This window comes from Micromys minutus (genome assembly GCF_963924665.1).
Source record: "Micromys minutus genome assembly, chromosome: 2".
Taxonomy (NCBI): Eukaryota; Metazoa; Chordata; class Mammalia; order Rodentia; family Muridae; genus Micromys; species Micromys minutus.
In genome coordinates, this window is record NC_137971.1 from 84,664,892 (window position 1) to 84,692,501 (window position 27,610).

Consider the following 27,610-nt stretch of genomic DNA (forward strand, 5'->3'; position numbering starts at 1 on the left):
AGGAGCATCGTGGTCCCTGAAGCTTGGGCTCCTTAGCGCGTCGCCGGAATTACCCTAGAGGTGGAATCTGCCAGCCTGTCCAGGGACTGGAGGTTCCTGATCTGCTGGCGCCGGGTTGGGGTGGCCCGAGGGCGCGGGAGACTCCGCCGCGTCCGGACCGGAGCCTGCGGCCAGCAGGTGGGGCACCGGGCGGGGCTCCGCCCCCTGGCTCCTCCCCGTTGGTCCGTAGCCGCCCAGCCCCGACCCTTCTCCAGAGCCGGAGCGCGATTGGTGGCGGCGCTTGTCGCTCGGAGGGGGCCGGGCCGCGTTGCTTCGCTCTTCTGGTCGTAGCCAGGGCCACAGTGCTCCTGAGCTGTGAGCGGCGCGGGCTGGTGGCATCTTCCAGGCAGGCGGCACTGGAGATGGGAAGCAGCGCGCCGGGCCCTGGCAGTGACAAAGTTTCCCAGCCCTGCAGGTCTCGTCACGCCACTGCCAGCCACCCGTGACCGCTTAGGGAAAGGATTTGGAATTTTAAATTCGGGGAGGAAAAAACCCAAAACAAAAAACCAAACCCACCTCGTTTCCTTTGTGGAGCTCTTTCTCAGGGTGGCCAGCTGCGGGACCTGCAAACTTGAGCGCCGGGGCTCACGCCGCCAGGGGACCCGCCTTTGGAAAGACATAGGTGCTGGCGCACCCAGAGGCCCCAGACGTGCCAAGGAGTTTGAGCGCGGGGGAGTTAGGGGTGCACAACGAGGAGGGGCCCCGGGAGCTCTATATGGAGAAGGGACCCCAGAATGGTGTGTACCAGGAAGACCAAAACTTTGGTGTCCACTTGCGTGATCCTGAGCGGCATGACCAATATCATATGCCTGCTGTACGTGGGCTGGGTCACCAACTACATCGCCAGCGTGTATGTGCGGGGGCAGGAGCCAGCGCCCGACAAGAAGCTGGAGGAAGATAAAGGGGACACCCTGAAAATCATCGAGCGGCTGGACCACTTGGAGAATGTCATCAAACAGCATATCCAAGGTACAGGAGCCCTGAGAAAGTTGAGTCAGGCGCAAGGCCGGGGAGTGCCCAGTGCTCTGCTTGTGGGATGCACTGGGGCCAATGCGTAGGCAACCAGCGACTGCAGGGAGGGCTTTGGGTTGGCAGCTACGTGGTTGGAGGGATTGCAAGGACTGGTGTCCTGGATCTTCTGTTTCTGCCGCCTTGCGAGTCTTCCGGTGATACACGTGTGTACGCGTATGCACAGGTGTGTGTGTGTGTGTGTGTGTGTGTGTGTGTGTGTGTATGTGTGTGAGTGCGCGCGCGCGCACGCGAGTGTATTTGTGTGTGTAGTTTGCTGTCGGTATGGGGACGCGATGTGCACGTGTCCAAACGTGCATATGATTCCAGGTTGCCCCTTTTCGGGATCGCGGGATCACGCACTAGTCCGGGAGTGTGTTTGTGACTGTGAATGTTTGTGCAGCCAAGAGAGGACGCAAGGGCAAAAGAGCTCATTTGCCTGCTTGTAAGGGACAAGAGAGATGCGTTGTATGCCGGTGACAGTGGTTTTTAAGGTAAACTCGGAGTAGAAAATTACATCGCCCCATATCAGCTCCAGCCCCAGTCAGCCTCGGTAGGACTGGGACTGCAGGGAGCATCTTAAGTAGAAACTGTCCCCACCTTGAGCACACCTGCCTATCCAGGACCCTTCCCCACGGAGCAGGTGTCAAACTCAAGAAGGAGCTTAGTCCACTGTGGTGGTGCTTCTGTTTAGCATGGAGAGAACCCACACGCGTCTGCAGCTTTACTTCCGAGTCTTAGCAAGGCCAATCTGCAGGGCAGCTACCGCTACCCTCCCAGGCCGAGGAAGCAGCCATGGCACAGTAGACAAACCCAAAGGAGCTGGGTCTGAAATCCAAGGATGCAGTGGGTGGGTGTCTCCAGACAGAGGGAGATAGAGGAATCTCCTGATGTGACCCAGTCAGTAAGACTGTCAGAGGAAGCGATGGAGCTCAGGGCTCCTGGAGTAAGGTGTGTCACCGTGGAAAACAATCTGGATTCTCCCTGTCCATCCCAGGTATCCCCTGCTTTCCTAGACAGAGGGCTTCTTACCAACAGGGCCCAGCTAGCTTACCTGTAAACCTGGCAGGCGCATCTGAGCTACAGGCTGCCTGCTCTGTTTACCCAGGACCAAGCCCGGTGTGCCTCCCACGTGGCCGGATAGGCTCCTTCCCTGGGGAGGCTCCACTGAGTTCATATGAGGGCAGAAAGGTGACTCGGAGAAATGCAAGCACTTGACTTTGAGGGTCCCCAGAAGAGGGGCCTTTGGCAGCTCTTACTTCAGACCTGCCTCTGCCTCACCCCTGCCCTGAGTCTGACAGACCAAACTGCCACTGTGCCTGTTGCTGCCCCTTTTACTTGGTTTCTCTCCCCCGAGTCAGACTCAACATTAGTCAGCAAGAGAAATACAGCCTTGGCATAATCTGGGAGAAAGACTCAAGCCTGTGCCTCGCTTGGACATTTCCAGTTTGCACACAGATTTTGAGAGATTTTCAGTCAGGTATCTACTGTGTTCAGAAATGCTTCTCCCGTTCCCTTTTCAATCTAGTCAGGAGAGAAGCAAGCAAGGGGCCGCTTCGGGAATCATCCTGAGGATTTCACAAACCCAGGAGCCCAGCACTGAGCTGACTTCAATGTGGACTGTGTCACATGACTTATAGGCCTCTGCATGAAAAATAAAACCACTGTGGAAGTTGGGAAAAAAAAAAAAAAAAACATTTGTAATTTTTCTATCAGGAAAACCTTAGAACTTCTGAATGCTGACCTGAAAAATTGGAGACGATAGTTTGAAAAAAAAGAAAGAAAGATGCATCTTTAGACTGTGTTAGGAGAGTTGTACTTTGGACAGTAGGAAATAAATGAATCGCGAGGACAGGGCCAGTGCCCCCGAGGGTGAGGCAGTGACTTGGGACAGGCCATGAGGCAGACAGATGGCAGAGGCTAGCTGGTTTCTGGTGCTGTAATAGTGTACCTGTGATGACAACTCCCTCCAGGGCTCCAGGACAGTCCCCGAACTTGGGTTTAGGGTTTAAATGTAAGAGTCTTATAGTCTGTGAGATCAGGCTTGATAATGTGGGGTGTTTCCGTAGACCTACTGTCTAAGTCTCGTGCATCGGTTGAGTCTTTTGAATGGTCCATATTACGTTGTGGAGCTGAGGATGGTGGGGCTGGGAAGAATAGCCAAGAGCTGTATGGCACCTCCTAAGTGCTGTGCCCCATTCTCAGAGCTTTGTGTAAGTTGGCTTACCACCCTGTGAGGTTAGTGGTCTTAACTCCATCTTACAGATGTGGCCATTGAGATTTGGAGAGGTTGCTTGACCCACTGGTCCGAGGTCACACTCCATTACACGGCAGAACAGAGAGCTTCAGGGTCTCTGGTGTGGTTTGCTGTGAGACAAGATCTTACTGTAACCGTGTAGGGTTGGCTTTGAACTTGAGACCCTCCCACCTCAGCTGGCATCACAGATGGGTGCCACCACATCCAGGTTCTTCTTATTGTTTATGTTGGCTGTTAGTTCTATAGGCTAGGAGGGTGTCAGTCGGCTCAAGTGTATACATTAAGTGTATAATATACCGTCTGCTAAGAGAACCAGAGGCTCCCAGGGAAGCTATACTGGTTTTAGTTGACAGCTTCAGTTGTATCCTAGTGAATGGCATCTGACGATCATGGAGGGCTGGTGGGGTCAGTGGTGTTCACACATGGGGATGCTTTCCACTGAGATACTAGGGCCCGTCTGGCTTTTGTTTGCTTTCCCGAGGAAGGCAGAGGTCACATTCCTGTAGAGACTGTTGTTGACTCTATGGGGAGTTTCAGGCAGGTGGAAGAGAGACGGTCTGGATGAATGACTGCCCTGCATGGAAGCCCAGCACCCTAGTTAGTCACGAGTATGAGCTTTGGCAGTTTCCAAAGGGCAAGCTTAGCTCCTTCGCCCGGCGCCTCTTCTCTTCAGAAGGAGAGCTGTCCAGGAAGCTGCAAATGTCACCGGGTGTTCAGCAGGATGTTCTGAGAACTTGCAATTAGAAGAGGCTTTGGATTGGTACCCTAGAGGTCTGTTCTAGTCATGACTGAAAAGTTGATTTTCCTCTTGGGGACCACAGTGATATTTCATTTTAATTTGTTTTCTGATTGAATGATTTAATTAGATGGTGTGTGTGTGAGTCTCTTGGGAATGTAAATTGTATTTTTTGAGCATTATTTTTTTTTTCTTTTAAAACCAAGTAGATGTTAAATGACAGGGTGGTTAACTTCAAACTTTAAAATAAGTATCTTCATGGGTGGAAACACCAAGTAGTTCCTAGTACAGCCTCCAACTCAGGACCTTATATCTTGTTTGAGATGGTCAGGTGGACAAATGGGCTGTTAGAGGAAGTCCACACATGAGAAAACCTGGAAAGAGAAATTCTTCTTTCTCCTCTCCCCCTTTGTCCTTTTCTTCCAGAGACAGTATCTCATATAGTCCAGGCTAGCCCCAGACACACTACCTGGCAAAGAGGACCTTTAATTTTCTGCCTCCCATCTCCCCAGTGCCGGGATTACAGGCATGTGCTACCACACCCAGTTTATGTGGTGCTGGGAACAAACCCAGAGTTCGTCCGTGCTAGGCAAGCACTCCAAGATCTGAACCATCCCAGCTCTGGTTTATGTCTGATTTTGTATGTCAAGTGCAAACAAAAATGGCTTTCTCCTTTTGAGGGGTGGATAGTACCTTTTTGAATCTGTTAAGAAAAGGCTGATGTTGAAGGGACAATTTAAGCATTCAGGGAACTTCCCGGGATCCATTCTACCATTTTTGTAACTATTTTGTAATCATACATCTTTCTTTTGGCTTTGCCCACTTGACTCTACATCCAAGGAGACAGCATTATTAGATCTATACACAAACACCCTTCAATTTTCTTTCCTTAGCCCCTTTTAATGAAGCTTTCTTTCTACATAGTTTATTCCTCAACCTTTATCCTTTGACAACCTGAGGTGCCTCCAGCTGCTCTGTCAGGAGCTGGGTGATGTCCCTGGGGACCATGGAGAACTGGGACATTTAGGATCAGATCCATATTGTTTTCTCAGGGCAACAGACTTTCTGTTGTCAGCATGGCTGGAACTGCAAGTGAGTCACTGAGCTCAACCACCGGAGGGAGAGGGAAGAATATTACACACACAGGAACAGCTTTAACTGTTATCCAAGTGCACAGCCATTAGTAATCTGCTGGTGTTGTTGGGCAGAAGGCTGTCCTTGGGGTGGATCTGCCACTAAAGGTTTCTCTGTCCCCTGTGCATAGACCACTCCTATCCCAACATCATCTCATCCTGTTAATAAAGTCAGATTTCTCCCATTTCCCATCAAACCCACCAGGGACTGAAAGGTACTTGGAAGCAATCTCAACATTGTTACCTGAAATGTTTAGGATTTTTGTCTGATCTTTCGGAATGACTTTGCTGGCCTGTAACTTGACTATGTCCGCGACTGCCTTATCTCAAGTCTTCCCAACCCATTGGCAATAATTTTTCTAGAGACAACCACTCTCCTCTTTTTTAGCAGTCAGCCTTCATGGGTTTTCATAGCATGTAATTAAATCAAGCAATTACAGCAGTAAGTCCCAATGGTATAAGCATGCTCGGGAACAGAGCCAGCACACAAGGGGAAAAAACCTGCAACTCCCCAGTCAAAGGGAGGTGCACCCTACTGGAGAGGAGCCCAGACCGAGACAAGAGCATCATGGGAATGTTTCCCAGGGGAAATGGGAAGCATGCAGATTTACAGAGTGGAGGAAAATTAAGAAAATGTCCTTAAATACTTTAAATGATTGTATAGTATTCCACCACAATAACATTCTTTTCCGTTTGCTTTCCCCAGTGGTGCACTGGGACATTGGATACACTGGGAGAGAAAATGAATATCTTTGCCTCACCTACTTTTCCCCTTCAAATTATTCTCAAAGGTGTGGTTGCAGAAGTAAGATTACTAGTGACACAAGAGTCTGAAAATTTTTTATGAAATATTATTTTTCAAAAGGAAAGCCTTTTCACCCAGCCACTGACAATGCTGTATTGTGCCGGGGTCATGGAGGGCTGGTATTTGCTGTTATCATTCAGCATTTTCTGGGCAAATGGAATTACTGTCAAGACAGTCGAGTCTTTTGATTTGTATTCCGGTGCTTATGGTAGAACTTAATACCCTCCCTCTGTGTTTTTGTCCTGTGAGAATCATTTTTTCTCTTGCCATCTCTTGGTGATTTGTGTATTTTACATATTTTTATCGATATCTTAATGAATTAATAAAGATAAACATGATGCTTATATTACACATGTTATGTACACATTTATTTTTAGTTTTATTTTGTGTGTGATGTATTTGTTGCACATGTGTGTGTGCAGGCATGCTAACCTGTATGTGTGAGCTGAAGCCGGAGGTTGACATAGAATCTTCCTTAATTGCTCACTCCATGTTTTGAGACAGGGTCTCACACGGATCCTAGAGTTTGCTCTTTCATTGAGATGGGATGGCCAGTGAGCCTCCAGCCTTTATGTGACACTACAGTGTGAACTCAGGTTCTTACATTACCCAGCCTCCAATGCTTGGTTTAAATAGTTAAATTAGACGCCGTAGGTCAGAGGCTTTCCAACTGTGTCTCCAGGAGTTCCAAAATTCCAGAAAATTTTATCTGGGGCCTTAGTAATAGTAGTAAGTCAAGTGTCATTGCCAGCCCCTAGTACCCCTAATACGCTCAGTACTCCCCGGTACCCCAAAACCTCCAATACTCACAGTATACACCAATACCTCCAGTACCCACCAACCCCCCAGAAGCCCTCAATACCACCAATACCCCAGTACCCCTAGGCCCCTCCCAATACCCCAATACCCCTAGGCCCCTCCCAACACCCCAGTACCCCTAGGCCCCCTCCCAATATTCCCATAATATGTTCTCTTTCCAGTTTGCATGTGGCATTTGGTAAATTGTGGGAGAGAAGGAAAGGCAGGACAGCTGCATTGCTGAGGGGTGATGGCAGCTGAAGCATGAGAGAGTCAGTCCACCGTCTGTCTCACACTGTCTGCTCTTCTGAATGCCACGCTGAGGTGGTTTCACTATATGACTCATTTCTAAGTCCACCATCTTCCTCCTAGTGTCAGCCTCAGGGCAGTCATGGGAAGTTGGATCATTGCACTTTGGTCTCAGGCTTATCAGGTAAATTGTGTGCATATTTGTGTGTCTCCGATCCCCAGTACCGGACTGTTGACGGGTAGAGCCAGGAGACGCTCTACGTGAGAATGTTTATCTGCCCCCTGTAGCTTTCAGGTGTCCCCCTCCGCTCCTTAACTGGCAGGCTTTGTTATACCAGGAGAGCCTGTCTTGCCCAGTGCCAGGAGGGAAAGGTTTCATCTAAGCAGCAACGCTTTACTTTTTGGAAGGAGCTCTGGTTTGAGAATTCTGTCGATAACAGACAGTGGAGCCTTGGGGGTGTGCACAGCAGGACTGGGGTTGAGCCTGACTACTTTGTTAATAGTCCTGGAGCACATCTTATATGAAACAGAAGGACCTTGCCAAAGCATTCAGCTTCTCCCTATGACAAAGGATTTTCCTCTTTGGCCAGAAGTGTATATAGGCTGAAAAAAGAAATGAATTCCACATTCTTTCTTGTTCGCTTGACATAAACTGCTATTTGCCCTTGATAAGCAGTTGGTGGTGAATCTTAAGGAGAATTTAGAATCAAAAAACAAGCCACAGTCTGGCTTGTGAGGACCTTGAAGGTCAGCGACAGCCACAGAGGTTAGCCTAGACATTTTTAGTTTGTCTAAGTTCTAAGACACACACACACAGGTTCTAGCAGAAGCTCTGTTGCTGTTCTGTAGGATTCTGACCTCACTCATTTGGGAAGCTGGAGGTGCTGTTGTGCGGCTATAGGAGTGAGGGTTTCTGGTTTCTTGCTCTCCCTTCTCCCTTGGTTTTATCCAAGAGAACAGACCTGTTTTCCTCTGGACAAACACACAGAAGGGATGCCACTTGAATGTGTTGGGGAGATGCCTTTACTGAGTATGGGGGACAAATGGAGCCAGAGAACAGCCAGGTGGGCTTAGGGGAGAGACAGGGGTATGCAGGAAGCTAGAGGGTCAGGTTTTCATGCATGCCTCTATCTATGGGCATGCACGTGCTGGGGTGTGCACGTGGAGGTTACAGGAGCTGGGTCTCTCCTTCCACTGTGTGAAGCCTGGAGATTGAATTCAGGGCATCAGATTCTTCAGCAAGTGCCTCTAGCCACTGAACCATCCTGCTAGCCTTAAATGCCTATCCATGTCAGAGATAACGACGGAAAGAACCGGAAGCAGAACACTGGGGCTGCAGGTGGCTGTCCTTTTCCACGAATGGCAGGCCTTCTTTCTGTGTTAATCTCCAATTTGTCAGGGACTTGATTCCTCCAAAGCACATACAATGGCTGTCTTCTCAGACCTCACTTTGCCTCTGGTTCCATCTTGCACTGCCAGGCTGCACAGGATTCTTCACATTCTTACCTCCTTGCACGCATGCCTTCACATGCAGGACCCCAGGGCAGGGCCAGGATGAGGCATGTTCCGACAGTGCATTCATGGTCATCCCACCCCCTTCCCTACTCAGTGAAGCACATTAGTATGCTGGGGAGTGTGCTAACCTTGAACGCTCTTTAATTTGTGGAGTTAAAGTTAATCATTCCTAAGCTTTGCTACTTAAGTTATTGTTAATAGCAAATTGTCGCACAACTGCTTCCAAGTCAGGTATGTTGTAACAGTGACTGTGAACAGCAACTGTCTGGAACCTTCTCTGTGGGTCTGTGCACTCTTTACCGACGCTGCTGAGTGCAGCCGACTGGAACTTTAGGTGGAGGGAGTCCCGGCCATGTGAATGTTGATGGTTTTGTGGCTTTTCTGGCTACACAGTTATGGCAGAAGATATGGTGGTCGCAGGGTCGCCTCGGTGTGTGTGCAGCATGGAGATGGGCTTCCTTTCATTGCCTGGTGCTCGGTTTCATCTTGGTGGATCTGGTTTTGGAAGATGAAGCTGTCCTTAATGGTGCAAGTGAAAAAAAATGAAATTACCTAATGTCAGTGAGAGATTGAGAACATTGCTGTATAAAGCGTCAGTGAAGTGACACCGAGGCCAGGAGGCAAAGTTAACCGGACCACGTTTTATTATCACTGTCCTTCCAAAGCTCTCAGAAGGGTGGTGTAGGGAAGGTCCAGAGAGCCAGAGAGAGAATAGAAAACAATATCCAGAGAGGCTGATACCAACTCTTGCATGAATGCTCCCACTCCACCAGTGGTTCACCCAGACAAGGCATGATGGGTGCTTGGTTGGGTTTAGACACTTGAGTTGTCTAAAAAACTCTCTGTCCTCAGGAGAGTTCAAATTAAAAGCCATTGAGATTCCAGAGGCGTGGAAAGGTATTTCAGAAACCTTGGTCAAAACAGGACTTGAAAATTGGAGCAATGTGCACTGTGCTGATAGCATCTGGGAGTGTGGGAGAACAGGACAAAGACTGTTTGGGCCAAAGAATCAGGCTGAGGAAGCTAAAGAGAGACTTTTGTGCATGTGAGTGTATGCATACATGTGGATACGTCTGTGCTTGTGTGTGTGTGTGTGTGTGTGTGCGTGCACAAACATGCATGAATGTGGAGGTCAGAGGACAATCTCAGATGTCATTCCTCAGGTTCTGCATATCTTCTATTTTAAGACAAAGTCTCTCACTAGCCTGGAACTCATGAAGTAGGTCGTCGGACCAGTGAGCTCCAGGGAGCCTTTCTCTGCCTCCTCGAATGGAGATAACAGGTGTGCACCACTGTGCCCGTCACTTTTACACAAGTTCTAGGGACGGAACTCAGGTCCTGTGGTTTGATAGCAGACCTTTGCTAACTCCAGCCCTAAAGAGAGACTTGAAGGGACAAATGAGAAACTTTGATTTATTTTAACGGCAGCAAGCTTCTACAAATTTCAAGGCTGCCTGGGAAGAGAATACTGGGTCAGAGCCTGGGCAGGCACTGTCCGTGTGGGTCACTTTGTTACTTCAAGTCTTCACTTAAATTGATATTAATCCAGGGGGAGGGGATTCTTGTTCCTTTAGTCTCAACGAACTGGTGAGATGTAATTTCAGAGGTGAGAAAGAGTCTCTGATTTGGGAAGACAGTGACCTGTCTCCCAGATGTTTGTGTACTTGTTCCATTGTGATGGAGCCTAGTGGAAGCGGATTCATTCATCCAAGTCACCATCTATGAAAGAGTGTCCTATAACTATCTCAGAATCTGGTTAGTTCCCAAGAGACACATACTTACAAATATGAGCAAGGCTCTCTCCTTTCCTGCCTCACTGTAGGTCTGATCTCTCCCACCAACAAGTGTTCCCACCATGATGCCTTTAGATATTTTGTGTTGTAGCTGAAAGGTAAAACCTATGAGATCTAACTTTGGCTTTTCAGAACCAATATTTTTTTTTCTTATATATTATCCAGCTTCAGGTAGTTTGTGATAGTTATTGAAAATTGCTGAATAAGGATAATTTGTCCAAGGTCACAGAGAGGATGAGTGAGAGGCAACCAAGAAGGGTGGCTGCTTCTAAGATTCATGGCTTTTATAGAATATGAGGGGACAGTTCAAAGACAGAGGCAGATGAGTTAGAGACCATGAGGGTAAGTTCAGAGGCCTTGGGTCAAGTAAGCGACAAATCAGAGCTTGCAGACAAGTGGCTTGGTTCATCCTGTGTCAGATCCTGAGATGAATGGGGTGAAGTAGAGAGAGCAACTTTACAAGTGAGAGTAAAGGGTCCCCTATCTGTGGTCCTCCAGGTTTGTCCTTGTAGGAAAAACCATGTCCCATTGGGAGCTAGAGCCACCCAAGTCCTACCTGTGAGTTTCTGCCACCTACGGTGTGCCACGCATGGTGAGTGTTTGCCAGTGTGTTGACACAATCCTGTTTTGTGGATGGATGGTCACAGTGAAGTGTTCTTACCAGCAGGGCAAAACCAGTCTTTCTGAGGACCTCTGAACCCTCGCTCTTAAATGCTGAAATGCTGACCTTTCTGAAAGATTTATAGGAGGACATTGAGGGTCCCAGAAGCCTCCACCCTATCCTCTCTGCCCACACAGCTTGCCTCTCTAGCTTTTCTTTTTCTTTTTTGCCTTGGTACTCTTTTAGCTGTCTTTGTCTCCCAGGATTAGGAACGGGAGAAACAATTGAGGTAAAGGAAAACCCTAATAAAGTGGTTTTGGCATAAAACACCAGCAGCTGCTTATTTGCCCCAAACAGTCGGAGCCTGTGTTAATAACCCCGAGTTATGAGCTGGGGACTTCACACAAGCAAAATCCTCACCACGGACCCAGGAATGTGACTCTATTTCTTTATTGAACTGATCTCCTCTGTTTGCTTGGTGACATTTTCTATTATCCACACGAAGATCCTTTGTGATCTTCTGTTATAGATTCACTCAGCTGGTCTGTGGGTGTCATTCCAAGGCAGACGAGTTGTCTGGTGTCTCTTTATTGAAGCTCAGATGCTCGGTGTTTATGTGATTCCCACCTCAAAGAATTTGAACGGAGGGGTCAGGCTTTGTCTAAGTAACCACTGCATTTCTCTGATTGCAGAGAGGGAGTCAGGAAGGGGAGGAGTGGAAGGGAGGAGTGGCAGAGAGGAGAGGCTGGAGGAGAGGCAGGGAGGAGAGGCAGGGAGGAGTGGCAGGGAGGAGAGGCTGGAGGAGAGGCAGGGAGGAGAGGCAGGGAGGAGTGGCAGGAAGGAGAGGCTGGAGGAGAGGCGGGGAGGAGTGGCAGGGAGGAGTGGCAGGGAGGAGAGGCAGGGAGGAGAGGTAGGGAGGAGTGGCAGGGAGGAATGGCAGGGAGGAGAGGCAGGGAGGAGTGGCAGTAAGGCAGGGAGGAGTGGCAGGGAGGAGAGGCAGGGAGGAGAGGCAGGGAGCAGTGGTAGGAAGGCAGGGAGAAGCGGCAGGGAGGAGTGGCAGGGAGGAGTGGTAGGAAGGCAGGGAGGAGCGGCAGGGAGGAGAGGTAGGGAGGAGAGGCAGGGAGCAGTGGTAGGAAGGCAGGGAGGAGCGGCAGGAAGGAGCAGCAGGGAGGAGTGGCAGGGAGGATTGGCAGGGAGGAGTGGCAGGGAGGAGTGGCAGGCTGTTGGCTGCTTCAGACTTGCCTTCCTCTCCTCATACTCAGAGGACTCTATCAACATTCTGGTGTCTTCAGTGTCTGAGTCCCATTAAGATAATTGGCATTATCATAAGATAAACTGGCCTTCCAGTTTGACTATTTTAGTTTCTAAAAGAGGATGTGGAAAGGTTGGGGACACCTTAGTAAGCAACGTGCTTCCCTTGCAAGTATGAACACGGGAGTTCAATCTCCGAAGTCCATGTGTGTTGTGATAAATATTAAAAGACGGCAGTTACCCGTTCTCTCGAATTCTCACTCTTGCATGGTCCACCAGGTGTGGTGTGTGGCCGTTATCCTAGTGACAGCCAGATCCCTGGAGCTCACAGGTCAGTCAGTGTAACCTGCTTGGTGAGTTCCAGGCCAGGGAGAGACTCTGAGTGCGTGCGCATGCGCATAATGTACAACTGGGCCAGACCCTTATCCTAATAGAACCTAAGGAGCCAGATTAAAGGAGAAACACAATTTAAAGAATAGAAAAAAAAAAAGACTCAGCAATTGGAATGAATCCAGTGGAGAAGGGTGATAAAACCAGGTCTGGAGAGTCACAGGAAAGAAAGGACCTCAGAGTCTTTTTAGCATCTATTCTGTATCAAATGTATGCTGCCTGTTAGCTTGTCTAGACAGAGAGGTGAGGGAACCCAATAACTCAAACCAATACTTGCCTCAAAAGAAGGAGGCCCTGTCTCTCAGCATGGTGGAAAGAAAGAGCACAACCTCCTAAGTCTCTTCACGCATCATGCCTCAGTTTCCCCAACTGTCTTTATGAACAAAGGTGATTCCTTTGCCATTGCAGGACTGCTATACCGATCAAGAGGTGCAGGAAATACTGGCCCTGCCCACAGGGGTTAGCACAGGAGAGGCATGTTCTGTCTTCCATCTCACTGCATCCCTCTTCTCCCTCCTCCCTTTGTGTGTGTGTGTGGAGGGGAGAGAGAGAGGGAGAGAGAGACAGACAGAGAGAGAGAGAGAGAGAGAGAGAGAGAGAGAGAGAGAGAGAGAGAGAGAGGAGTAAGAGAGAGGAATATGTGAACATATTCACTTCTGTATATGTGCATGTGTGTGCACGTGTGGGCCCAGTGGTCAGTGTCTAGTGTCTTGCTCAATCACACGCCATCTTACCTGTTTTCAGGTGGTTTCTCACTACACATGGAACACACAGATCTGGCTGAGATGACTAACCAGTGACCTCCATGGACCTGCAGACATTTGCTACCATGTCTGGCTTTGTACCAGAGTGCTGAGTATCTGAGCTCAGGGCCTCACATTTGTATGCCGGATACTTTGGTAACGGAGTAGTCTTCTCAGCATTTTTTTTCTGTGTTTGTCTTCCTGGAGTGTTGCACAGGAAATATGAATGTGTTTTCTGGCTTTAACACCTAGAATGTGGGATTTCAGCTCCATTTTGGTGCAATGCACTAGGGTTATTCTAGGTTCATCAAGCCTGAGACGGTCATGTTAACATTCAAGGAAGACCAAATAAAGCCAGAAACATTGTGTTGGGGCAGATGGGCAGAGAGTATGCTCAGGGGTACCACGGTGAGCCAGCAAGCTGCCATTGAGTGTGCACATGCCTTTGTCTGTTAAAAGCCACTTGGCACTGTGGCGGGTTCTTGATCGATGTTGGAGATGCTCTGGGCTGCTGAGACCTTGTCTGGTGAAAGAGTTATGCTACAAGTCTGGTGAGGCTCCTTTCCCTCTGCCTTGGTAGGGGGCACGGAGGAGCTGCACACCTTCTTTTTCATCTTGACCTCCAAACTGTCTTGGAGTGACATCAGCCCATCTTCCTGCCAGGGTGGGCTTGATTGAACTCAAAGTGATGTGGCTTATAATTTCTACAGCCGCCAGGAAGGTGTGATTTAAGACAATTGTCAGGAAGATTTGATTTATTCTTTTCTTTCCTCTCCCTGTACAAAATGTACATTTTGTGGTAGGATATAATTTTAATATACATCCTTTACAAAGCAGAGCTGCATGTAGTCTTCGTACTGGGAAGGTACACTTGGTGTTTTTCTTTAAAGCACTTATCTATTTAAAGTCCTAGAGACACTATACAATGGGATGGACTTGCTTTCTTATCAGAGAGAATTGTGGTGACTCATGAAACTGCTTAGATAGAAACTATTTCTTTATTGATTGATATTGGTTATTGATTGACAGGTTCTTTGTTAAATAAAGAAGATATTTGACTTAGAAGACTGATAAAAATAACTATATTTACCTAAAACTAGACATTTGTGAGTTCTGGGTTCTATTGATTCTATCAAAATAGGCTCCAGTCCTTTGAGATCCTCCTGAAACCACCTGGTTTGGAGATTGGAGAGGAAGCATCTTACCCTGGATGTGGGCCTTGGTGTGGAGCAATGGCCCCTGAGCCATCCTCCAGGCCTTCCCACTTTTCTTACACATTAGCAAGAAAGCAGGAGGCCCCTTTCTCCCCTTCATGTCCTTATCATAGCTCACTTAAGAAGGTTCTGGTCTGAAGGATCTTTGGTGAGATATGGAACATGCTAGCACTTAAAGAAATGCTGGGATCCACAACATCTCAGAACATTGGCTTAGAGTTTGGAAGTCCAACACCATTTGGTGAGGGTTTGGAGACTTCCACCTGACCCTGGAGGCTTGGGATGAGAATCTTTCCTTTTCGTCTTGCATTCAGGTCTAGATGGTTTCCTAAACAGTCAAGTATGTCTGTCTGCCTCATGGTACACTTCTGCTAGGGAATGTCAGTTCTTTCCGGCAATATCTTAAGGTTTATATATATACCCTTAAGAGACAAAGTGGGCAGAATTTTCAGTCTTCTTTTGATGGGGTCCTTTGTCCCTGGCTGGTCTGGGGTCCTTTGAGCTTGGACTTTACCCTCCTGGAATCCCGGTCAGACTTGAAGATGTCAGACTGTTGACTGGAACATGACGTCAGCACTGTTCCAACAGTCTGTGACAGTGCCTGGTTTGATAGGATGGTGATAGGGTGGGGTACAGAGAGTTTGCACCCAAGAGAAGAGAAAAGAGAGAATTTGCATTTATCAATGTTCCAGTCAGCATTCTGATACTATAACAAAATACTTAAGATAGTTGACTTATAGAGAGAAAAGGTTATTTTTGGTCCACAGTTCCAGCCAGTTCAGAGCACAGGCAGCTCTCTGTCTGCTTTGGCTTGTTGTGAGGCAGCATGCCGTAGCTGGAGCATATGGTAGAGCTAAGGCATTCATTTCTAGGTAGTCAGCAAATGAGAGGACAGGAGAGAACAAGGGTCCTGTTTAAGGGCTCACTCTCACAACCCAACTTCCCTTAGGCAAGATACACCTCCTAGAGTCTTGCCACCTTCAAATGGCACATAGGCTTTTCCAGGACATGGATCCTAATAGTGGCAAACAGGCACAAACCGGATATTTGACACCATTTAATCCACTTCCTAGTACTTAGTCCTGAAAGGAAGCTTGGGGACATCAGGACAGGCAGACACCACTGAAGGGTAATTGTGAAATGCTTGCTTTCCCTAGAAGACTGGGGGGTTACTTGAAGATGGAGATCGGGCCCTGTTGTTGTCCATGGTTGAAGCGTTCCACATAGTTCCAGGAACATGATGGGAGCTGGGGAGATGTTTGTTAAGTGAACATACAAATAAATAAGCAGGCTCACCTATAAAAGCTCTCAGGATGAGGTCGTGTCTGAATTTGCATCCATTGGTTTTCATCTTGCTAGGCTGCAGGTTGCCTCCTCCGGGTGAGGCTGTCTCAGGCTGTGTCTACCAGATGGCCAAGGACGGGAAACACATGCCCCTGGGTCTTTCTCACAGCACCTCCAGCTTATCCTGCTGTTCCCATGGCTTAATCAAAGGGAAGCTGGTGTTCTGCACGTGGATGTGTTCAGAATCGGCTTCCCCACTTCCCTGCATCGAGCTCAGTCCCGAGCCCCTCCAGAAATCAGCTGGCGAGAAGCCTGCAGCCTGCAGGGGACCCTGGATGTCTTCATTTTAATAAAGCTGTCACACTTGGTCACCTTCAAACCAAAGCAATCTAGTAGTACAGAGGGGGGAGAAGGACGGAGCTGGATCCCAGCGGAGTCACCCAGGAAGATGCAGCATAGCAAGGTTTAGGCCTTCACAGGAGCACAGGGTGGATTGTCACTGAGACCTGAGACCAGAAGGGCCAACAGGACAGGGGAATAACAGTGTAGCTTCAGAGAGAAGAAGCTGCTGTGTCAGAGTGTGGGGGAAGGTAGCCTTGGACTCTCCTTTGCCAGGACTTTGTTCTCTTTCTCTTCTTTCCTCTCCTCTCCTGCCTTCAGCCCCTTCTTGTTCTCCTCCTTCCCTCTCTCCCTTCCTCCCTTCCTCCCTCCCTCCTTCTTTTTCTGAGACAGGATCTCATGTATCCAGGCTGGCCTTGACTCAGTGTGTAACTGACGTTGAGCTTGAACTCCTAGTCCTCCTGCCTCCGTGTCCTAAGTGCTGCTCGCAGGGCTACCAGCACACAGTTTATGCAGTGCTGGGATGGAACTCATGGCTTTGTCGTGCTAGGCAAGCACTCCACCAACCGAGCCACGTGTAAGTGGGTATATCATGGCTGCCTTACACAGTGAGGCTTGTAAGAATCTTAGATTTGCACATCTAGAAGTATCCACAGTGTGGTGGTGGAGGTGACAGCTAGGCCTTGCTAGTTTTGGTAGTTGTGGTGGGCTGGTTTGAATGAGAACTATGCTCCGTGTCTTTGGATACTTGCTCTCCAGTTTGTGGTACTGTTTGAGAGAAGTTGTAGAACTAGGAGCCTTCCTGTAAGGAGAGGGCTTTGCGGGCTTACAATGTCACACGTGTTCTCTTTGCTTCCTGTGTGCAGTTGAGATGTGACCTCTCGGTTTCCTTCCCCTGTTCCCAAGTCATGCCTTCCCCACCACGCTCCATTCTTTGCTCCCTGGAATGGAAGCCCAGACAAACTTTTTGTCCTCTAACTTACTTTTGGTCATGGTATTTTGACATAACAGCAGAAAAAGTAACAAATACACAGGGTGTTATGGAGTTTAAGGTGGCCTCAATCTCTACTTAGCCAAGAATAACCTTGGATTCTTCATCTCCTGTCTTCATCTCCAAAGTTCTGGGATAACATACATGTGTCACCACACCCAGATCAATCTAGGCCTTGATCTTGTGCACGCCAAGAGAGGAGTAAGGGTTGAAAGTAACTGCAAAGTCATTTTGAGGTATCTTCTGGGCTCTGGGGACATTTGTGGCTGAAATGACACTGGAGGGTCATTCCTGACTTCACTTAGCTTTCCTGCCTGTCTGTCTGCTGCCTGGGAAAACTATCTACTAATGGGAGCGGATCTGTAGGCACTTCCTAGTGACAGACACCTTCTTGGACATAGGAGGAGGGACACAGCCGACCATTCAGGGCTCTCTTCTTACTCTGCCCTATAGAACAGAGCAGCCTGCTAGCAACAGACAACCTTTTTTCCTTTTCCTATTATTCCCTGATATTTCCAATTTGAAAAGAGTCATTTAAACAGTAGGGTGGAAGAGGGCACAGTAGACATAGGGGAGAAATTGAAAATGTCACTTAAAACGCCCATTCCATTCTTCGTTACCTTAGCAAACAGATGGCCGGCTCACCTCTCCCTGCAGCCAGGAGCCGTGGTTGGTGGGTCAGCTGAGGAGAGCGGTGATTTTATTTTCCTTTTCATTTCAAACAGATTGTATAGCCCTTAGGGTGAGGCTGGTGGTGGAATGAAGCTAGGGGCTGAGGGGACTAATTATGACTCCCTACATAGCTGAGCTGGTTAATACAGAACTGTCACCAGGTTGAGCCTTCCCTGGGGTAGAAAAGCTGCTCACATTTTTCTTCCTCCTGCATTTCCTTGGAGGTGGAGGTCCTTGGGAGCTTTGTCAGTTAGAGAGAAACAGTATGAAAAAAATCAAGGAAGTTCTTCATGGTTCTAAAATGGTGCCATGGGTTCTGGTGGTCCATATGGCTACCCCGTGTGCAATAGACATCCTTCCCCAGCTCCAGCTTGGTGCTGCAGAGGCCAGCAGGGCTTGGGAGCTGCACATCCGCTCTTTCCAGGGTTGGGCTGAGAGCTGGTGTGATGAGCCAGACACTGCAAGGGCATCTGGGACTGGAAGCAGATTGCGGCAATGTAGGGTCAGTGCTGGTCACGTGACTTGCAAACCTGCGTTGTTTCAGTGGGGCTGACAGTCCACAATGGGGTCAGAGCACTGTCATTAGAGCAGGTGACATGGGATGAAGGATGAGCCACAGAGATATAAGATGGGCTTTAAATGGATTTATGGGGTTGGAGAGATGGTTTCCACACCCACGTCTGTTACCTCAAAAATGCCTTTAAGTCCAGACCCAAGGGATCTATCTGATGCCCCCCTCACCCCCTTAGCCTTGGAGGGCACTTGCACTCACAAGCACAGATTCCTCCCCCCACACACATATACATCATTAAAAATAAAAATGAACTTTAAATAGATGTGTATCTTAAGCCAATATAAAAAGTGTCAGTCCATTCAGGGCGCTATGACGACATATCTTAAACTTATTGGTTTAGAAGTAACTAAAAAGTATTTCCCTCAGTTCTGAAAATGAGAAGATGAAAAGAAAACCAAGGTGCTCGCAGACTGTGTGTCTGCTGAGGCCTGAGTTCTTGTTCACAGAGGGCATCGTCTCGTCCCACACAGCTGACAGGTACGCCTACTCTCATTGATCCCTTACTCCTGTGTGTTTCCATAGTGACCCAGTCACCTCCCCATGCCCCACCCTCCAACACTCATCTGTGGGTTTGGAGCATGCAGTTCAGACTGCAGCAAGTGAGACAGTTCAGTCTACAGAGACATACTTGCAGTGGCCTGCAAGAACCAGCTCCAGGGCTCCCGTTCCATGCGTTTGTGGCCCAGGGCCCATGACGCTCCCGGCCATATGTCTCAGACAATCCAACAAAATCCATGCATCTTTTAAAGGACAGAGCAAAGATTCGAAATACTGGTGGAAATTCTCAGAAATACAGCCTTTGTGACAGCAGGAAGGTCATGAATATTCAGTTTACAGAGAGCTCAAGCAGTTAGGCAGCTGTGTGTTTTGAGGTAGGGGGTGTCATCCGCTGGCTGAAGGGATCGGGCTGTGTATCATTTTGAAACCAGATTTCCCTGGAGACATCAGAGAGATTATAAGAAAATGTGGAGATGGGGGTCTCATAGGCAGCCCTGTTTGTTTTCTTGAACTTTGAACTTTGCTGTATCATTCTACTCTTGGCTACAGTCGTATACCAAAGCTAGTGTCATATCCCTCTCCCTCTCCACTTCCCCTCCCCCTCCCCCTCCATCTCTCTCTCTCTCTCTCTCTCTCTCTCTCTCTCTCTCTCTCTCTCTCTCTCTGTGTGTGTGTGTGTGTGTGTGTGGTAGGGGTGCATATGTATACTTATATAGTCTTACATGCATGTGTAGAGACTAGATGTTAACTCAAGTGTCATTCCTAGGGCACTATCTACTGTGTTTTTAGACAGTGTCCTGCCAATAGGTTTACGTAGCCACCAAGTTCCAGTTATCTGCTGGTCTCTGCCTATCTCTGTCTCTACTGGTCTCTGTCTGTCTTTGCTTCTTCAGTACTGGGATTAGAACGATTCATCACCATACGTGTTTTATGTTTAGTGGCTTCTGGGACTCAAAATCAGCTCCTCATTCTTTGAATGACAAATGTTTTATTTACTGAGCCGTATACCTAACCGCACACAGCAACTCTTTACTTGAGAAGTTCCTGGCTTTGCAAAGATAAATAGATAGATAGATAGATAGATAGATAGATAGATAGATAGATAGATGATATGTATATATATGATAGATAGATGATAGATAATAGATAAATGATAGATAGATATATAGATGATAAATAGATAATAGATAAATGATAGATAGATAGATAGATAGATAGATAGACAGACAGATAAATAGAGAGGTCTCTAGGTTTTGGTTATGGAGGCAGAGACCTCCTCAGTTGGAGGGAAGTGTTTTTATTTCTTTTCAGTCTTGAAAGGTAGATACAACTTGCAGATTTGCCAAGACTGAGTCTTGACTATGGGGTGGTACTATTTTTTAGAGCCCGGTTTCTCTGTGTTGAATTCTCATGAGAATCAATTGATTGATCTTACAGAATCACCAAATACAAATTGAGATGCTAATGGTAAGATGCCCCTTAGTACTACTTCCTTTCAAAGGAGATCCTGTTCAGGCCTGGGCCCCTGTGACTTCCAAAGAAGACTCCATATGTGCCAGGGGTCCTTGACTTCTGAAGGATGCTCTGTATTGGCCAGAACGTCAGTGACTTCTCAAGGGAGGCAAATTTAGTAACTTAGTCGATTCTCCCAAGTTACAGGGCTAAGTCAGCTTTGGATATTCTTACACGCCACCTACATGTATTATAAATCCTAGTATTGCTACTGTTCATAGCCCATATTGACTTACGTGCCTGCAAACTCTACAGAGCCCTTGCTGGCCCAAATGCCCATTATTTTTAATTCATTGGCTATGATCACGATGAATCAAACAGAATGTGGGTAAACATTGTAGCGATCGCCTATCTCGCCGGCAAGGAAGACGCACCACAACAGGATCCTTCTACAGGCGTTTATTGCGGGCTTGATTGCAGTAGCGAAAGACCCCGAGCCCAGAAACCAGCCCTCCTTATATATGCTTAGGAGGACTGTGCCGCCACCTGATTGGTGCATTCTGTGCACCCTAATTAGCATACTCAGAGTCACCATGATTCAGCAAAAACAGGCAGGCGTGCATGCGCACTTAGGTTGTTTATCTCAAAACTGGCCACCCTCCCTTCGGGCTGGGCGCCACCTTGTAATGGCGAATACAGTGGCTTCCCAAAAACATCAATAGCACAACAACAGCACCACCACCAGCAGCAACAACTTCTTTTTCCTCTTCTTCCTTATCCTTTTCCACCCTCTTCTTTTGTGCACAAATCACATGTCATTAGGAGAACCGTTCTGGCTTTGCACTGAGGAGTGCTTTTCCTCCTCTTCTGGGAAGTAGGATAACAAGTTGGGCGTATTAAAATCAGTCCACCATTAAAGATCTCTGGAGGCTGTCCTAAGAGTGGGCACCCAGGGCTACTTACTCAGTGAAAACAGGAGTTTCTGATTTTTGAGCTGCTCTGTCCCCTTCCCCCTCCATGGCTCAAATGGGGTGCTCTGTTGTTCTAAGCAGGTGTGGAAGAGAGCGTGGTGCTGCCTCACAACCCAGCTTCTACCTCAGGGCTCAGTTTCTTTGCTAGTGAGGAAGGCAACTGATAATCTCATGACCCTCATGTCTGAAGTGAGGCTGAAAGGTTTATGTTATGGCGCCTTCGGCCACCTCCATGGTGCAAGTGCTACCCTGAACTGAAAAAATCCTGGCTTTGGTTGTGACCAGTGCCACTCTCCCTACCCAGAATTCTACTCACAAGCAGATGATTCTAGGGAAGGGGACTGTGATATTCTCAGCTGTAACACCAGGGAAGCTCTGCTCGGACTCCTTGTGATCTAGAGGCAGGCTGTGAGACCACGGAGCTCATATCTCTGCTTTCTGACTGTAGATGAGATATGACCAGCCACCTAATACCACTGCACTGCCTTCCCTGCAGTGACAGTTTTAAGGGCTGCTGCCCTTATTTGAAATGGAGTGCAGAACAGTTCAAGCCAGCTCCATAACATCAGGGGAAACAGATCAGTTCGCTCAGGAGATGCTCTAAGCAAACCTCAGAGCTAACTCTGCGAAAAAACAAACAAAAACAAAGCAAAACAAGAACCCCACATGTAAGTAGACTAGACTGCAGAGCACTGTGTGTCTAATGGCAGTGTGGAACGAGGTGCTGTAGTCAATAGTGCTTAGTGGAGGTGCACGGTGAAAGTAGTACCAGTGGCCAGGGTAAGCTGAGGTGTGACAGGCAAAGGGACTCATTCCAGAAGACCCTGTAGGGACACTTGGCTGACGATGAGACCGAGGAATGATGTCACAGACTGTATACAAGAGAAGGAACTTCCCTTAAGTGTTCATCTAGAACACCAAAACAAATGAGCAAACAAACTGGTATTGGTGAATAGGAGAAGTAAGAGTTATCACTGCCCAGGGTAACTGAGGTATATCTTCTAAAATATCTGGGTTCCAGCGGCAACCACAGGAAACTGAGATATATAAAGCCAGAGCAGATAGAAATGGCCTTAGCAGATACCTGACATTGGGCTTACCAATGAATAATCTTAATGGTTTTGTGCTGTTAGTTTGCACAAAGAACTAAAAAACAGAAGCGTTTTAACTATGTCTTATCAACAAGTGATATCACATAGGAAGAAGATGAAATTTTTGAACTTGAATAAAATTTTTGAGCTTGAATGGCTCAAAGAGAAGAGAAACAAAGACGTCACTGGAGGCACTTACAAATATATTAAAGTTGGCAGGAGGCAGTACCAGGAAACTTGATGATAGATCAATAGAGATTCGGAATCTGAAAGGGGAAAAGAGTGAGGGGAAATCAGCAGCGCTTTGGAGGAAAGGAAGGCACTAAGGTTCGCCAAAGCTACACTTAGTGTGGATAGCAGAGCGAGAGATGCAGGAAAGACATTTGAAAAGTAATAGCTGATAATTTCCTACGTTCAATGGAACCTGTTAATCTCCACATGCAAGAGGGCAAAAGTTCTGATGACTCAAGTCTGACATCGTAACCTTGATTCCTGGGAACCATGGTGGAAATGAGAGTCTATTCCCTTAAGTTGTTCTCTGACTTGTGGGGTATGTCTGTCTGTCTGTCTGCCTGTCTGTCTGCCTGTCTGTCTGTCTCTGTCTCTGTCTCTGTCTCTGTATCTCTCTCTCTTCTCCTCTCTCTTCCTCCCCCCACACACAGACACATCATCTACATGTTATGATAAATAAATTTTTAATTAAAAGTTTTTAGCTCTCCAAACAAACCATGAAAGAAAAACACAAAGACCACATCCAGATATGGGGTGGTTAAAATAGTCAAAATACTGAAAGCTGAAACAGGGAGAACAGCTTGAGAGTAGTGTACTAAAGACATGCATCACAAGTGAATAAAAATACAGTGACATATTACTTTTTCTCTGAAACAATGAAAGCCAGAGGCAGTGGGAGATAAACTTGAACGGGAAGGGAAACAACAGAAGCGCAAGCAAGCAAACACAAACAGTAACAGCCAAAACCTCCCAGGCAGGCAGATATAAATCCACACAGCTACAGCCACCCAAAACTTCCCACAGGTGTTAAATGCTAGAGAAAAGATCGCATCTTCAACAAATAGGGCCAGGAAACCTGGAAGAAGAATGTCAACAAATCCTTATTTATGCCTCTTTACAAAAGTCACTTCAAAGTGGACTTTAATGTAAGACTTGAAACCTTGAAACCTCTAGAGGAAAATATATAAGAAAATCACCTCAAGATAAAGGCAAGAACTTTATGAAAAAAAGACTTCCAGACTCGGAAAATACTTGCTCAGGTTGACAAATGGTATTGTGTGAAGTGAAAAGACAAGACACAAAAAACAAAAATGGGGGGGGGGATGGGCTACAAAAGAGGAGAAAATATTAGCTATATATCTGATAGGGCATTAATACCTGAAATATATAGAAAGAACATGAAAATTAAACCTTACACAAAGGATATACTCTCATAATAAACATATAGTTCTTAAGATGGTGTACCTATGGCCAGTAAATAGATGAAAATTGTTCAGCATCCTGAGGCATCAGGAAAATTTGGTCTTACCCTGTTTAGATTATCCAACATGAAGAAAACAGTTAATGCTGGGAGGAATGAAGGGCAGAAGGAATTCTCAGTTACTACCATCAGGAGTGTAAACTAGCCCAACCACTGGGGACATCAGTGTGGGGCTTCTCACAATCTGTAAATAGAACCACCATAGGTTCCCACTGAATGACTCTGGGGAATATACCCTAAGGATCTCTGCATGCCTGCAGAAGCAGCTGCACATGCATGGTTATTGTGGCATTATTCACAGTAGCCAAGTTGTAACATCAGCTGAGATGTCCTTTGGTATCTTAGTGGATAAAGAAAATGTGGTATTAGACATAATAGTGTCTCATGTAGTCATAAAGAAGAAAGAAACTGAGCCAAGGATATAGCTCAATGGCAGAGCCTAGCATGTATGTGATCCTTTTTCAATCTTCAGTCTTGGAGGAAAACAAGGAAGAATGAACTCATTTCAGAGAAAATGGATGGAACTTGAGACTATCCTATTAAGTGAAATAAGCTTGATACAGAAAGACAAATGTGTGTTTCTTCACATATGTGGACCCTAGATAATATGGATGTTTATATGTGCATATGATATAAAACATAAGGGAAGACTGGGAGGAGGAGCGGACTAGTGGGATGGTAGGGGAGGGCAGGAGAGAACAGTGGTGGACAGACATGGCCAGGGCACATCATAATATTGTTAAGTGAGATGTGACAAGGAACCCATCACTTTGTATAATGAACATGTGAAAGCAAAATGACAGAGTTACCAGATAAACAGGATTTGTTGCTATCAAGCTCACATTATAATAAATGTACACAGTGTGTTATTCAAATTAAATGTAAGTGATAAAGGACAGTCATTTGAATCCATAGACAGAGCATCACTAAAGGTAATTTATAGGCACTCATAAGAGATGAGAGGTTGTGTATCCTCCTTTTACTCTTAAGTGACTTAGACTATACAATATGCAAATAATTGTTTGTAGGCATAAAGCATATACAAATGCAATACATAACAACGCAGGAAAGTGGGGGAAATGAACAGAACTATGTGGGAGTAGCATTTCTGTATCTCACCGTAATTAAGTGAGTGGATGGGGATAAATTCAATCACACCAGTTACTAAAATCATAGTGCATTATGTATATTGCATATGTATATGACATAAATATATGTTACCCATTCTCACTATGTAGTAATGGGAAGTAAAGGGATGTGTTAATTAATTTAATAATTTCACAATGTATGGCATATCAAAACATTACATGTACACAAATGTATATACAGTTTTTTATTCATTAGTTATAAGCTTCATAACTTGCCAATTATGGAGAAAAAGAAATAGTAAATGGAGACTAGGAGAACAAAAAATAAACAAGACAAAGAAAACAAAATACAAAATTATAGATGGAAATCATCTATTTCAACAATAGCATCAAAGATAAGTGAGTTAAGTTATTCAGTCGAAATGTAGACTGTGAAACTAGGAGAAAACAAGATGCAATGACAGGAGTTATGCATTGACCAAAAAATACAAAGAATTTGATAGCAAAAGAACTGGAAAAATATGCTGTGCAAATGGAAGGCATAAAAAGCACAGAATGCTCTACACGTCTCTGCCAAATTAAACAAGAATAAAGCATTGCTATTAGAGATAAAGAGGAACATTTTATAAAAATTGCAGAGGATGTGAAACACTTATAAACATATATGTACCTAATAACAGGGCCCCTAAATACACAAGAAAGGGAAACATTGAATTGAAAAACAGTTTAAGCAATAACAGTTGCAGTTTTCCATATTCAATATTTTCCATAAATAATGGGTAGGACTGAACAGATGTGCAACAAAGACAGAAAATTTGCATAAAACCACACTCTAACAAGATGGAGCAGACATCTATAACCCTCTCCGTTTAATAGTAGCAGAGTGTATATTTCTCTTAAGCACACATGGAACATTCCCTAGGATAGACAGTATGCTAGGCCCCAAAATAAGCCTCAACAAATTTCAAAGAATTTAACTCACATGATGTATATTCCCACACAGACTGAAATTAGAACCAATAAAGAAGAAAATGTGGGGAGTTAAAAATGTAGATAGACGAGTCTCTCTTGAAATAACAATGGATTAAATTTAAAAAAAAAATCAAAGGACAAATTACCAAACAGCTTAAGATGAGGGAAGATGAAAAGGCAACATGTAAAAGCACACAGGCAAGATAGATACTAGATGTTGCGGTAAATATTAAATAGAAGACTTATCTCTTTATCAGCTCCCACGGTCTCACTCTGTGGGCACCGCTTTAGTATGCAGCTTAACTCGTGGACTCTGTCACTCGGTCCAAGCCGCCCTCTCCACACGGTTCCCTTCCCAGGCGGTTCACTCCTCCTGCCCTGATGCTCTTGCCCTGGAGTGTTTTCTTACCTCACCACCCAGCAAAAACATGACTCTAAAGCCTGATAGCTTTTCATACAGGTTTATATATTAAATTCTCAAACCACAAACCCTCTATACCATAAGATTACATCAAATGGACAAAGATACAAACTGCCCTTCTATATGAGATAAAAGACCTATAGAATCCCTTAAAATATTTCTATCTACCTATTGCTCATTACGGCCACCAGGATCCAGGTCTCCTTTCTCCGGCTCCATCTTGATTTCCTTCTTCAATCTCTGTTCCTCTTCCATTTTCCTACCTTTTCTTTGCCTACCTTTCCACTGTCCAATCATGTATTGACGTAATATAAATCTACAGCTAGAGGGAAAGGAATAGCTACAAACAAATCAACTCAGCACCAGAGGTCAACTGCAATGCTTGAAAATGCTATTATGATGGCCCAAGTATTGTATGGTACTTCAAGGAAAAAGAAGAAAGCTCTCAGATCAGGTACTTAACCTTAGTAAAGTGGCAAAGGGCTTTCTATGAAAGATTTTTAATACTGGGGAGCACCATGGTTCTGGGGAGGACTGTGTTCTGGATTGCAGAGTAATGAATTCTGTATGTCCTCACATGGAGGAATAGGCTGACTAGATCCCTGGGGTCTCTTGCATTAATTAGGATGACTAATAATATTTGTAAGGAAGAGCCACCATAAGTCTATGGCTCCACTTTCTAAAACCATCACTTTGGTTGTTAGAATTTAATATGTGAATTTTGAGGGAAAATAAGCATTCAGAACACAGTAGAAGGCAAACTGGGAGAATTGCTCTGGAAGACAGTTTAGCAGTTGCACAAAAAAGTTTAAACACAGAGTTGCCACATGACCCAGTAGTTTTTCTTCTAGATTCATACCCAAGGTCATCTAAAATACACGTTACATAAAGACTTGAACATGAACATTATAGTCGTGTTATTCATGGTGGATGAAATCCAAATGCCTACCAATGGTTGTATGTCTACAGAACATTCCATATCAACAGTATGTTTCTTGTGCATTAAAAAGTAAGGGTGGACTAAGCATCTCAGTGGGGGGCCTTGAAGTCATGCCGCTAACTGAAAGGAGCCAGCACAGAAGACTACATGTTGTATCATTTCATTTGTATGCTTCAGGGAACTTACAGAGACACGATATAGAGTGTTCAGTGGGCACCCGGGGCTGAGATAGAAGCTGGAGATGGGAGGGTGGCTACTTAATAAAGGGTTTCTGTGGAGGAGGATGGGAATGT

At 46.1% G+C, this 27,610-nt stretch overlaps 1 protein-coding gene across 1 annotated transcript in view; it reads left to right on the forward strand.

Annotated features, from left to right (window-relative positions):
- The first annotated feature begins 377 nt into the window (after nt 1-377).
- GALNT18 (polypeptide N-acetylgalactosaminyltransferase 18) overlaps nt 378-27,610 on the forward strand; it is a 302,943-nt gene continuing 275,710 nt past the window's right edge. The window contains exon 1 of the mRNA XM_080911329.1: nt 378-1,008. Within this exon, the coding sequence (XP_080767455.1) occupies nt 774-1,008 (235 nt within the window). The 5' untranslated portion in view covers nt 378-773. The remainder of the gene's footprint in view (nt 1,009-27,610) is intronic.